The following is a 14,539-nucleotide window of genomic DNA, read 5'->3' as shown; positions in this document are numbered from 1 at the left end:
TTGTCAGGTTTTTTGGTCACAGAAGTGGAAAGGCTGACTAAAACAAAATATTTTTCTACTTTCTCACTGTTAAAGAACAGCTTTGAGTTCCTATCTGGCACTGTTGCATATTTTACCACTTCCTTTAGTGCCAATTTCCAAAAGAGAAGAAGCATAGTGTATACTTCTAAACAAACAAAATTACTTGCCAAGCATGGTAGTACATGGTCTGAAATCCCAGTGGCTCAGGAAGCTGAGGCAGGAGGATCATAAATTCAGTCAGTCTTAGCAACTTAGCAAGGCCCTAAGCAACTTAGGGAGACCATGTCTCAAAATTAAATATAAAAAAAGGCTGGGGATGTGGCTCAATGGTTAAGTACCCTTGGGTTCAATCCCTAGTACCAAAAAGAAAAACAAACAAACAAACAAACAAACTACTCAATTATCTTTCATGGCAATACTTTGAACATGAATCTACATTTCCAACTTAGAAGAAATAAATCTTTCCCTATTAACTCAAGTTGGAAAACATGGAAATTGATCCTTAGTATGAAAATCTTAACAGGGGAATATTGATTATTTCAATTAACTTATCAGAATTTCAGTCCTAAAGAAAACGTGTTATCTTCCCCTTTGTCCTTATAAAGAACTCAAGTTAGGGCTCCCACAGCAATTCAGTTTCTGACATCTGAGTTCTTACCAGAAGAGGGCACTGTTGAACAATATTAACCATCTCTCATCAGCAATTCCTGGGACAATCAAGCCTGGAATCTTTCAAGGTTTCAATATTAACTCATAATCTTTTGGAAACTGCCTATATTTCTTTCTCAATTCAATGTTTTATTAGAAATTACTATTCATATATTTTTAAATTCTAAGACAAAGTTAAAGGATTTGGGATTCATGATACAGCTAGGAAAACATTTTGTTTCTATTGAACAATAATAACAGGAACATATGCACATCGAATTCAGCTTTAATTCTGAAGACTTTTAATTATTTTCTTATATAACATCACAAATATAAAATAGTCTATAATTTGTAGGTATGTGCATACTACATTTTACCAATAGTATTCAATATTTATTAGAAAATCATCAGAAACTGAGTTCTATGGGAAGTGTGATGACAAGATCACCTTGCCTACGGAAGAGAATTCAAGAGTAAAGTAAGAAAGCAGTGGGGGAATGTGAAAGAAAATGCAGACTGAAAGGGAAGTGACCACAACACTTGGAGGGACCAAGAGTTCTTTTTGCAGAAGTGCAACAGAGGAGAAAAAAAGAGAAAGAGAAGAAAGAGAGAGAGAGAGAGAAAGAAAGAGAGAGCAAAAGCAAGAGCAAGAGAGACAGAGAGAGCAAGAGAGCAAGAGAACAAGAGAGAGAGGGGCCCAGCAGGAGGGAGTTTTTATAGCCCAAATCTAACAGGGCCTCTGGTCTGCAAGCTGCCTTGTTGGCACAAAGGGGGGTTGAGTGTTCAGCCTTGAGTGGGGGTTGAATGTTCAGCTTTGACACAAACAGGTGATAAAGGACCAGACAGAAGGAGGTTTGAGTGCGTGGGCCATCCTGCAGCTAACATTTGATCAGCCTGCCCTGCAGATAACATAGTTCAGCCTGTTCTGCACCTAACACAGACAAACTTCAGAAATGTAAACATTGTTCTGGGATCATACCAAGAAATCCCAAAACATCTGCAATTTAGTCCCAAAGTTGGGATCTCTTACCCAAATTAAACTAACAGTTGAACAGGTTAAGACTTCTTTTAAACTTTGCATATCTTTGTAGATGTTATGAAGAAGGCCACATCTTGATCCCTTTTCCTTTTTTTTTCCCCTGTAGTAGAACTAGCTTCCCTGCCATGTTGTCTACCTGTTGACCGAGTTCTATTATTATGTTAGGCAGTGACTATGAAGTCAGGAAATGACAGAAGAAAAGAAAGAAAAATATCCAAATGGATTTTTAAAGAAAGCACAAAACCAAGAATTTTAAAGACATTGGGTAACTTTCTAAGTCCTTTTTAAGCGCTCCAGTCTCAATCAAAGGAAAAACATTGCTCACATAGGTGACACAGCTTCAAGATTGAAACACAAATGAGTTAGGGAATTCCTTTTCCTATGGAGGAAGCAAGAAATAAAAACAAGACTTTTCATTAAAGCTAAATCTTTGACAGGAAATTTAATTTTGCAAATAATAATGAGGTAAATCGCATTACCTCAAATTAGACTTTCAAACTGTGGACAATAGATAATATACATGATTAATCTGGGATCATGGTAGTACATAGTTGATATAAAATTAATATTTGATATGCAGAGAAGGGAAACATAAGGAAATGATTGCCTTCCCCTCTTTCTTATTTCCCATTTTATGATTTAATATGGTACCTCCCCATCCTCTTAAGGAAGAAAACGAAATAGAAGAAAAGGAGGAGAGAATTTGGAGAATTTCTACAGCTCTTTACATTTAACTAATTTTATTTCTTTATCTATTTATTTACTTATTTTAGTTTGGGGACTGGACCTAGATCCCTTCACATGCTAGGCAAACACTGTAACACTGAGCTACATCCTGGGCCCTACATTTCATTTTAAAGAACAAAACTACAAACTGGAACACCTGGGTTAACAATAAAATGGGGAGAACAGACAAGTTTGCTTAGCCAGCCACAGGTATTTCAGGTTATAGAATCTACCCTGAGTTTCAAAAAGGTACAATGAATTTCATTTAATTGATTTATGTGTGGAGCAGACCAAAAATAGAAGGCCAAATTAAATGACCTCCACAAAGCTTTGTGATTTTATGATTGCATGATGTGGACATATTCTCTCTATATATAAAAACATCCTCTTGGGTGGGGGTTGTGGCTCAATGGTAGAGTGCTTGACTAGCATGCACAAAGCCCTGGGGTCGATCCTCAGCACCACATAAAAATAATTAAATACAAGTACTGTATCCAAATACAACTAAAAAATAAAATATTTTTTTAAATCCTCTTATTATGTAAGTAAATAATCAGTGTGCCTCAATAAGGGCTACTAATAAAATCATGCATATAAATACATTTATTTTAAAACTTAAGGGACCTGTGCGGGACCCAGGCCCACAGTCTGGGTCCATCCTGCCACAGGCAGACAACCACTGGAGCTCAGGTTCCAGCACAGGAACGCCTCTTCCAGCCAGCAGACCACTGCAGGAGCTTATACCCAGCCCAGATTCGCCCACACGGACAGGGTACGTCCAAGTTCGCCACCTCCCCCGCACCTGGGACCCGAAGCCTAACCCACTTGCATCTTGGGACACTGCAAACATCACCATAGTCTTCCGCACGCAGTAGCCCCTACATTTTTGACAATAGACAGGGCCTAGAAGCAGCTGCATCTCAGAGCAGACATCACAAAGACAGCATGAAGCCTACCCTTTGAGCCCCATCTCTGTAAGACATTGCATCCATATTGGGGCACCTCCACTATTATCTCAATATTGCCACCACCACGTCTAGTTGCAGTAGCATACATTGAGGGACACCAGCAGGGTCTGGAAGCCCAACATCAAGGTGAGGTACAGACAATCTGCACGGGTTTTACAAGAATATAGGGTAGAAACTGTAGTATCTCAGATTCACACTGCAAGAAAGTAAGACATATAGACAACATGAAAAAACAAGGGAGGAAAGTACCCCCAAACAAACCAGGATACTATAATAATAGAACCCATGGACAGTGAAATTGATGAATGTCAGATAAGGAGTTCAGAAGGCTCATAATTAAAATGAGCTGTGAATTAAAGAATGACCTAAATGAGCAAATATAAGCAAAAAATTGATCACTCCAACAGATAAAAGAGCAAATACAGGTGGCAAAAGATTACTTCAAGAAAGAGATAGAGACTCTGAAAAAAAAATAACAGAAATCCTTGAAATGAAGGATACAATAAATCAAATAAAAACTCATTAGAAAGCATAACCAACAGACTAGATCACTTGGAAGAAAGAACGTCAGATAATGAAGACAAAGTTTACAATCTGGAAAATAAAATTGATCACACAGTGAAGATAGTAAGAAACCATAAACAGAACATCCAAGAATTATGGGACAGCATCAAAGACCAAAGCTAAGAGGACTAGAGGAAGGCACAGAGTTTCAAACCAAAGGAATGCACGATCTCTTCAATAAAATAATATCAGAAAATTTCCCAAGCATGAAGAATGAATCAGAAAACCAAATATAAGAGACTTTCAGGACACCAAATGTACAAAATTACAACAGATCTGCACCAAGGCACATTATAGTGAAAATGCCTAGCATACAGAATAAGGATAGAATCTAAAAGCTGCAAGAGAGAGGAATCAGATCACATATAAGGGGACACCAATTCATATCTCAGCATATTTTTCAACCCAGACCCTCAAAGCCAGGAGATCAAGGAACAACATATACCAAGCTCTGAAAGAAAATGGATGCCATCCAAGAATCTTATATCCAGCAAAATTAAGCTTTAAACTTGGTGATGAAATAAAAACTTTCCATGATAAACAAAAATTAAAAGAATTTACAACTAGAAAGCCTGCCCTACAGTACATCCTCAGCAAAATATTCCACAAAGAGGAAATGAAAAACAATGATGAAAATCAGCAGAGGGAGGTATTACACTAAAGGAAAAACTAATCAGAGGAGAAACCAAGTCAAGTTAAATACCAAAAATAAACAAAAATGGCTGTGAATACAAATCATGTCTCAATAATGGTCCTGAATGTTAATGGCCTAAACTCACCAATCAAAAGACATAGACTAGCAGGTTGGATCAAAAAAACAAGACCCAACAATGTGCTGCCTCCAAGAGACTCATCACATAGAAAAAGACATTCACAGACTGAAGGTGAAGGGTTGGGAAAAATCATACCACTCACATGAACTGCGGAAGCAAGCAGGGGTTTCCATCCTCATATCAAATAAAGTAGACTTCAAGCTAATCAAAAGGGGTAAAGAATGACACTATGTACTGCTCAAGGGAAGCATACACCAACAAGACATAAGAATTATAAATATATATCCCCCAAAGATAAGAACCATATGATCATCTCAATAGATGGAGAAAAAACATTCAACAAAATATAGCACCACTTCATGTTCAAAACACTAGAAAAACTAGGGATAACAGGACCATATCTCAACATTGTAAAAGCTATCTATGCTGAGCCCCAGGCCAACGTCATTTTAAATGGAGAAAAATTGAAAGCATTCTCTCTAAAAACTGAACAAGCCAGGGACGCTCTCTTTCTTTCCATATGCAACAAAATGAAAAGTAAACCCCTATCTCTCAACATGCACAAAACTCAATGCAAAATGGATCAAGGACCTAGGAATTAAACCAGAGACACTTCATCTATTGGAAGAAAAAGTAGGCCCAAATCTCCATCATGTCAGATTAGGCCTCAATTTCCTTAATAAGACTTCTATAGCCCAAGAATTAATATCAAGAATAAATAAATGGGATGGATTCAAACTAAAATGCTTCTTCTCAGCAAAAGAAACAATCTGTGAGGTGAATAGAGAGCCTACTAATTGGGAACAAATTCTTACCACGCGCACGTCAGATAGAGCACTAATCTCTACAATATATAAAGAACTAAAAAATCTTAGCACCAAAAAACAAATAACCCAATTAATAAATGGGCCAAGGAACTGAACAGACATTTCTCAGAAGATATACAATCAGCCAACAAATATATGAAAAAATGTTCAACATCTCTAGCAATTAGAGAAATGAAAATCAAAACTACTCTAAGATTTTACCTCACTCCAGTCAGAATGGCAGCTCTTAAGAATCCAAACAACAATAAGTATTGGCGAGGATGTGGGGAAAAAAGCACACTGCTGGTGGGACTGCAAATTGGTGCAGCCTATCTAGAAAACAGTATGGAGAATCCTTGGAACACTGGGAATGGAACCACCATTTGACCCAGCTATCCCTCTCCTTGGTCTATACCCAAAGGACTTAAAAACAGCATACTATAGGGACACAGCCACATCAACATTTATAGCAGCACAATTCATAACAGCTAAACTCTGGAGTCAATCCAGATGCCCTTCAATAGATGAATGGATAAAAAAAATGTGGCATATATACGCAAGGGAATATTATTCATCAATAAAAGAGAATAAAATCACAGCATTTGCAGGTAAATGGATGGAACTGGAGAATATAATGCTAAGTGAAATTAGCCAATTCCCCAAAAAACAAATGCCAAATGATTTCTCTGATTTAAGGATGCTGATTCATAATGTGGTGGGGTGGGGGTGGGGGAATAGAAGGATTAAATAAACTCTAGATAGGGCAAAGGAGAAAAGGGGAGGGAGAGGAAGGGAAGGGGCACGGAGGTAGGAAAGAAGGTGGAATGTACCTTAAGTACATGTATGAAGACACGAAGGACGTGACTCTACTTTGTGTATAATAAGAGACATGAAAATTGTGCTCTATACATGTAATATGAATTGTAATGCATTCTGCTGTCATATGTAACAAATTAAAAATTTTAAAAATAAATAAAAGAAAGGATTAATATTTCAAATCAAAGTCCCCAAATAAAAATTACCATTAGCATTTAGCAATAAAATTCATTATAATAAAGTTGACTTGCTTATATTTTGGTGCTGGGGATAGAACCCAGGGTCTTGCGCATACTAAGCATGTGCTCTACTACTGAGCTAAACCCCCAAAAGTTTATTATTAAAAAGAAGTAGGATGAAAGTACATGGTAATGAGCTACTTCTCCTTCACACCTTCAGGGAATTTCAACTTTGCCCTAGGAGAGAGTGTGTGTGTGTGTGTGTGAGAGAGAGAGAGAGAGACAGAGAAAGAGAGAGACAGAGAGACAGAGACAGAGAGACAGAGACAGAGAGAGAAAGAGAGACAGACAGACATAGACACACAGACAAAGAGAAGGGGTCACTTACCTCTGTGTCTTGAAACCTGTCTTCATAATCCAGTCTGTCCTTCTCTACAGCTGACAGTTTTAACTTCAAGTTGGATATTTCAGCGATTAGATCCAACTTCTGAGTTTCTAAGGATGTCCTACTCAGAAGCTCCTATTAGAATATAAGAAACACATTCAGAAGTTATTTTATTATAAATGTCCACATGTAAATTTGGGACATTTCTGATTGCAAAGCAGCAAAGATCTGAAGTAAGAGGGTGCCTTGAAGAATAATTACTAGACATACGTACTTTTAGATTATTTACTATTCTCTGAAGAGAACACATATCAGTTTATTAAAGCAGATACACACACACACGCACACACACACCCAGGCTGGCCTACAGAACTCAGCCTCTGCAGTACCTGAGATTACAGGAGTGCACCCCTGCACTCAGTTGTTGTCTATTCTTTTTTTTCCTTGGTACAAGGGATTGAACCCATGCTAAGCCTGTACTCTACTACTGGGTTACACCCCCAGATCCTTTACATATTCCTAAGCCTGATGATGATGATGATGACGACGACGACAACACGTCTGCTATGTACCAGGTACTGATGTGACATATATTAAGTGATTCCATCGCCTCAAAAGTCTTGTGAGGTAGAAACTCTTATCCTCATTCATCAGAAGAGGAAACTGAAGAACAGAGAGGTTAAGAACTTGTCAAAGTTCCATGGCAAGGAAATGACAGAGCAGGAATTCAAACTAAGCTGTTTTGCAATAGCGATTTTATTTTGTCCACAACCTATAGGGCCTCTCATATATGAGCACTGTGTGTACAAGTGTTTTCCCAATAACATAGGCCATGTATAGTGATTATCTTTTCCTTAAGCATAAAATATGTCCATGATTGAGTTAGGGAATTGTGTGAATGCAAAAAGAAGAAAATAACCTACAATTCCATTAATATTTTGATTCTAATTAAACACTTTTTGTCTGTGTAGTTTGGGACCCTCTTACTCTAGTTTTTAGCTTAAGATGTGCCAGTCAGAGTGAGTCTGGAAATTTGCTGCTCCATCAGAGTAAAGACAGACACATCTCACCACCACCTCTACCCTCATCAGCTTTTACACATACCTGCTGCAGCATTTCTTCTGTGGCATTCAGTTTCTCTCTGTGCTCTTCAAGACAAAACTCCAAATCTCGAATCTTCTCTCCCTGAGCCTCCACCTGGTCTGTTAACACACTGACCTATATTTAGAGTAAAATACTGCAATGAGTGAGAGAGAATTTAGGTTCCACTAGGTGTGACGGTACACACAATCCCAGCAACTTAGGAGGCTAAGGCAGGAGGAGTACAAGTTGAAGGTCAGCCTGGAAAACCTAGCCAGATCCTGTCTTAAAATTAAAAAAAAAAAATGGTATGGGATGTAGCTCAATGGTAGAATGCTTGCTTAGTATGTTTGAGGCCCTAGGTTTGTTCCTAGGACCACACCCCTGCCCCCCCAAAAAAGGAAGGAAAGAAAAAAGAAAAACAGAATTTGGATTCTATTGGCATAGTTTATTTCTCTAAGTGAACACAAACTAGAATAATCTCACTACTCATGGTGGTAAAGAAAAACAATCTGAGGGGCTGGGGTTGTGGCTCAGCGGTAGAGCACTTGCCTAGCTTATGAGATGTCCTGGGTTTGATCCTCAGCACTATATAAAAATAAATAAATAAAGGTATTGTGTCCAATTACAACTAAAAAATAAATATTAAAAAAAAGAAAAAGAAAAGCAAAACAATCTGAGAAGACTACAGAGGTCTTTTACAGTACTATTTACATGTTGCTTCTGGATCTAAGAATTCCTGTTCAGTTTATGAGAAAATTAGTGCTGACTGGGGATATGCAATGCTTTATCGATTTCAATCATTGATGAAAAAATTTATGAACACAATTTCTGTTTGGGGGGATGTAGGAGATAGTATTAGAATGGAAGAGAGGAAATTAAGTTAATATTTGAAGCAGATATTGTCAATGAGTATTCAAATATGATGCTTGAAGAATAAGGAAAAGAATCCAGGGAATTTAAATTCCACAATATCTTTCAAGATCACACTGACTGCAAATGTATTCAAAGCCAAGATGCAGGGCTAGGGGTGTAGCTCAATGCTAGAGTATGTGCTTAGCATGCATAAAGCCCTGGTTCAAGTCCAAGTATTAAAAAACAAACAAACAACAACAAAAAAAAAACACCCAGGGTACAATGAAACATATTCAAAGATCCACAAGAAACTGTAGGCTTACTCCTTCATCCTTAGTACTTATTGAGATCTACATGTTTTTCCTCACTGATCATCAGCCTAATAAATATAATAATATAATAAATATTCATTTAGTCAAAATACCAAAGTAAAAATTACTTGTCCAAACACTATGAGGAAGTAAGTAAATTTAGTCTACAAGCAGGATTCCACTCACTGTTGTGTTCTGTTCTGTTTGACCCATGGTATCATTTTATAAATAGAAAAATTATACATATATTCATATTCAGAAATTATAACATTGATATTTTTATACTACAGTTATATATTTGAATTTCTGTTACATATTAAAACATCAGATCAAATGATGGATGATATTAGAAAGTCAGATCAGATGATAGTGAGCTTGTATTCAGACTGGCCCTGAAGGGCTGAGGCTAAGAACTGCTCCCTCTAGGCTGGATACACACTCCACCACCATCCTCACTACTTCCTAGTGTGTACAGATGGTCTACTGCACTTTTATTTAGCAACCTTGTTTTTGTAAGTATCTGAACTAACCATCTCAATTTAAAATCATCTTGTAAGTACAGGCTTCCCTTGGTATCTGTGTGGGATTTGTTCCAGCATCCCTGCAAATACCAAATCTGTAGAAGCTCAAATCCTTATATAGAACAGCATGGTATTAAATATGGTCTATGAACATCCTCCCATATGCTTTAAATCACCTCTAATTACCTAACACAATGTAAATGCTATGTAAACAGTTGTCATATATATTGTTTAGGAAATAATGACAAGAAAAAAAAAAGTCTGTACATGTTTGGAACAGCTTCAATTTTTCCAAATATTTTTGGTCCAAAGTTTGGAGGGCCAACTGTACATCATGAGAAAAGTGACATTTAAAATTACTTGCCTGAAGAACAAGGGATTCTTTATCATTTTCTAAGCGAGCTAGCCTTTCTTGATATACATCTCCATTCCCAGGTAAGTGTCCGTTTGTCTGAAAAAGGAAATAATAATGTTAAGACTGACTCTCTTTTTAGATTGATGTTGTGAGTAAACAAAAATTGTATATTTTAGTCCAAGGAAGTGGAATTACATTCAGCACAGCTGTCACTGCCATTAATAGAATATATGAGAATTCATTTACTTATATACATAAGAAAGGCACATTGGACATTTGGATATGACTTTATCAACCTAAAAAACTTCTTAACAATCAGAAAATAATGACTCTCAGGAACAGCATTACTTATACTCTTCAGTGACAACTGACACACTCTCAGAATCATACAAGGTCTTGAGAGTATATGGTGGGGTCTGATATCACTGTTTTCCCTGAACCCTCAGTATCACTAATTCTGGGTGTAGAGAGAGGTTCAGATCTTTGACACTCTTCTATTCCCACTATATCCATCCCCAGGCTCCACATCCAGGACAGCAGATGCCTGCCTTTAAGTAGGAGAGAACAGGGGCAACTTAAACCATGGGCTTCTTCCTGTTCCCTCAGGTCTTCTAATCTCAGAACAAACGTTCCCTACTTCTTTGAAGCCTTGAGTCCTGGAAGCCTTTCCTTCTTCTCCCAAAATCTTAACCATTCAGTGAACACTCATAGCACTGACTCTGCTTATCAGTGTCTTACCACTTTCTCTCTTCACCTCGTTAACTTCTTGTGAGTTTGTTTGTTCATGTAATGTCATGTTCAGCTCCTGGGAAAAGCCCCTAAACTGGTATCCTCTTATAACTTCCATAGCATCTGGCTTAGTGCTCTGCACATACTGACACTCAAATCTTTCTTTTCTCTCCTGCCTCCTTTTTTTTTTTTTTTTTAAGTCAGATTTGGGTATATTTATACCACATGCATGGTACAAATGCCAAAAGAGGTATAGATTAAGAAGGAAGTATAGATTCCTTTTCTCAGCTATCTCACTGGCAAGTGACTTGAAAAAGCTCACAAAGAGCAGAAGTGTAAAAATACCACTTGAACATATAATATGTGATTTGTGTCTTGTAATCTCATTTAACTAGTTCACAATCATCTAATACGCAATCCTCACAGAATTTCTAGATTCTTTATTCAAATACAACAGAAATAAAAGCTAGCTGGAGTCCAGAATGGATAGATGGGGACATCCAGAGTTCAACTGAAAAAGCAAGTAACACCTTTAGAACCATAGGAAAAATACAAACTGTATATCAGATGTTACATCTGATATGATGTCAATTATTTTTCCAATTAACTGGTGCCATTGTTCTACCTTTCCAATTAATGCAGTTTCCAGTATTATTTCTGGGAATAACAAAAGTCATTTGTTGGGAAGGAAAAATCAGACAAAAATGAGGCTTCAACAACAACAAAAACCCCAAATTTCAGAATGTTTTTTCTACAAACTTAGGCATGCTGGATCATATTTCCCAAGAGGCCAAAGAAAAATCAGAAGCTAATTTAGTAAATGTGCAATGTACATTTAGGGTAGATAAAAAAAATTAAGATCAGCTATTTGACCACATGCCTATACAATTACCACTACATAACTCTGTTCATGTTGTTAACTCAAGTGCCCAGAATTAAATTACAAGAGTCTGAAGGAGTGGTCTGAATGACTTCCATCCCTGTGGACTGCTGCAAATGAAATTCACATAACTTCTTAAGGACAGTTTTTTGGAAAACAGCCAGGAGGCATATTGCATGTTCTCAATTGAAAAAGTGCTGAGACAGGCCCAGTATAACTTTAAATGCCTCATTTTGATTACGAATACTAACAGGCATCTGATTTTAAAATGCCACACAAGCAACTTTTTATAAACATACTTCTCATCAGGAAGAAAAAAATGCTTTCTGTTCATTGAAGACACAAACTAAAACTTTTCTTTTTCCTTTTTTTAAGTGATGAGATTTTGCCATGTTGCCCAGGCTGAATACTGGGTTCAAGTGACCCTCCTGTGTCAGTATCCCAAATAGCTAAGGCCAAGTAGCTGGGTAGTACATACCAGGGCACTCCACCAAAGTATATTCTTATTCTTTAGTGTGCTGGGGGTTGAACTGAGGGCCTCATGCATGTATGCATACACTCTACCAGTGAGCTATCCCCCTAACTCCTTTTTTTCTGATTGAAAGAAATGTAGCCAGATTAGCAGAGTTTCCTTTCAAACTATTAAGTATGACAGAGAAATGGATGTTCCAAAATCAGTTCATCAAAATAAAACAAATGATGGAAACTGATTCAAAATGAGCAAAATTATGTTTCTCAATATACTCACACTTATAAACACTTGCTGTACTCAAGATTAGTTTAAAATTTTTAACACATTTTTTAAAGCAAAATTTAAGAGTCACTATTGGAATAGTTACATACTTGTGTTAACTTATTCATGTAGGAAAAGATCTGTTCTACCTACTAATACCTCTGCCATAAGACTGTGTTGGAGGTATATCTGTTAGGTTAATACCTTGTCACCTCCATTCTTCCTTCAACTCCTGTGCTCCACTATCAGATCACTCAAAACCTTCCCAAACATGGCATGCTTTTTCACATACTAATTCCTTCTACATGAAATGTCTTTCTTTTCTTTTCCTATTTTTTTCTGAGGCTTTAGGGTCCATTTCCACTGGGAGGTGGTAGGTGAGGTCTTCCTTGAAATAATGGTTCACTTCTGTGCAAGTTACAGCATCAAATGCACCTTCATTACAGCAGGCATCACATGAAATGGACTAAGTTTACACTTGGCTATGGATGTGTCCCTTTCTCAGCAGATTCTACATTTTTTATGAGTAGATTCATCTTGTACCTTACACCATAGGTATTAACTAAATAATTGCTGAATGAAGGAACAATGATATGTGTTTGACAAACACTGGTTGAATGTAAGATGAATGCATGTTCATTTTTAACCTGGCCTTCTTGCTTCTTGGTAAGACTTTTATTCACGTGTCCCTCCAACCATGTATTACTCCATGGCTAGCCTCTGGATGAGCTCCTTTCTCCTTGTGCCTGTGATCCTTCACCACTATGCTTAGGAGGTGGTCTTGGAGCCTTTTGGATGGACAAGTTGGCACCTTTCTTATACAGTTTTTTAGAACAAAATTCACTACATTTACTTCTCCATCTTTCCTTTCTTCCAGCCAGTGTCCGGATAACTAAAAGCTCAACATTCCCCTTCTATTTGGAACCCTGATTTCCTGTTTCCTTTAGACCATCCTGTATACTTAAGCATTGTGCAACCCCTATTGACCTACATCCATTTGAAAGTTTAAGTCAAACTGGAATCAATGAGGACTTCAAAGTACAACATCCAAATAATGGTGTATATGGAGGATCAAGTGGAAATTCAGCTCTGAAACAGTAGTGAGACTTTAGGAAATGTATGGTGTTCATCAGATTATCCTGGCATGGGGGAAAGAAAAACATCTAAAAAGCTATAATCTTCATAGAATTATTGAATCGATAACTAGCCAGTAATCTTACCTGGGAGTGTGAATTTTCTGAACACACATGGCAAGTGCTATACATAAAATTAGAGTACCACCTACCTTACTCTTCAGCATCTAAGTGAAATCTTTCTTATAAATTTTCTTTGAATTAGAAAGTATTAAAAATGCAAAATCAAATGTAATAACTTTTAGTATTTTCCCTTTGTACTTGTTTAAAACTTTATTAGAAAATTTCAAATACATGTAAAATTAGACTATCTTAAAACCCGATGCACATACAACTTAATTTCCATAGTTATTCATTCATGTAAGTGGGAGCCTTTGCCTGTTATTTCCACTTAGAGTATTGTTTTCCCTTGATTTTCTGGGTTCTATTGGTTTGCATTAGACTACAGTTTTCTTCCTTGTTTTCCCATCTTCATTTTGCTTTTTTCTTTCTTCCTGGGCTCTATTCTCCTATCTAAATCCAAAATCAACATACAAGGCAGTGATTTGCCACAATGGCAGTTATTTAGAAAACAGCAACATAATTTGAAGAGAATAGACCCAAATCAGGGTGCTATCTAAATGAAAATGGGGGGAAAAACCCCAGTCCTTTTATAATTACACTAAATGTGAATAAATAGTTAGACTAGTATTACTACATATACATAAATACACATATCCTATCCAGTGTCCTTATTGTTAAAAGCAGTTTTAAAAACTGTTTCACAGTCTTGACACACAATTTTATTTTTAAAAGTTCAGCATTGAGGGGGGAAACATGAGGCTCAATCCACTGTCTCCTTTTTTTTAATTTTTTATTGTTGGTTGTTCAAAAACATTACATAGTTCCTGATATATCATATTTCACACTTTGATTCAAGTGGGTTATGAACTCCCATTTTTACCCCATATACAGATTGCAGAATCACATCAGTTACACATCCATTGATTTACATATTGCCACACTAGTGTCTGTTGT

General features: G+C 36.9%; 1 protein-coding gene across 17 annotated transcripts in view; it reads right to left on the bottom strand.

Annotated features, from left to right (window-relative positions):
- The window catches only part of Ppfibp1 (PPFIA binding protein 1), a 199,756-nt gene that overhangs the window by 53,021 nt on the left and 132,196 nt on the right, over positions 1 to 14,539 (bottom strand). For all 17 annotated transcript variants that reach the window (XM_048802467.1, XM_048802468.1, XM_048802466.1 and 14 more), the window contains 3 exons: positions 10,057 to 10,143; positions 8,030 to 8,143; positions 6,929 to 7,060 (listed from right to left, as the gene is read on the bottom strand). In XM_048802467.1, the coding sequence (XP_048658424.1) occupies positions 6,929 to 7,060; positions 8,030 to 8,143; positions 10,057 to 10,143 (333 nt within the window). The remainder of the gene's footprint in view (positions 1 to 6,928; positions 7,061 to 8,029; positions 8,144 to 10,056; positions 10,144 to 14,539) is intronic.

Source organism: Marmota marmota, unplaced genomic scaffold (genome assembly GCF_001458135.2).
Source record: "Marmota marmota marmota unplaced genomic scaffold, marMar, whole genome shotgun sequence".
Classification (NCBI taxonomy): domain Eukaryota; kingdom Metazoa; phylum Chordata; class Mammalia; order Rodentia; family Sciuridae; genus Marmota; species Marmota marmota.
Note: the sequence above shows the minus strand (reverse complement) of the source record. Positions and strands in the feature narration are given on the sequence as shown.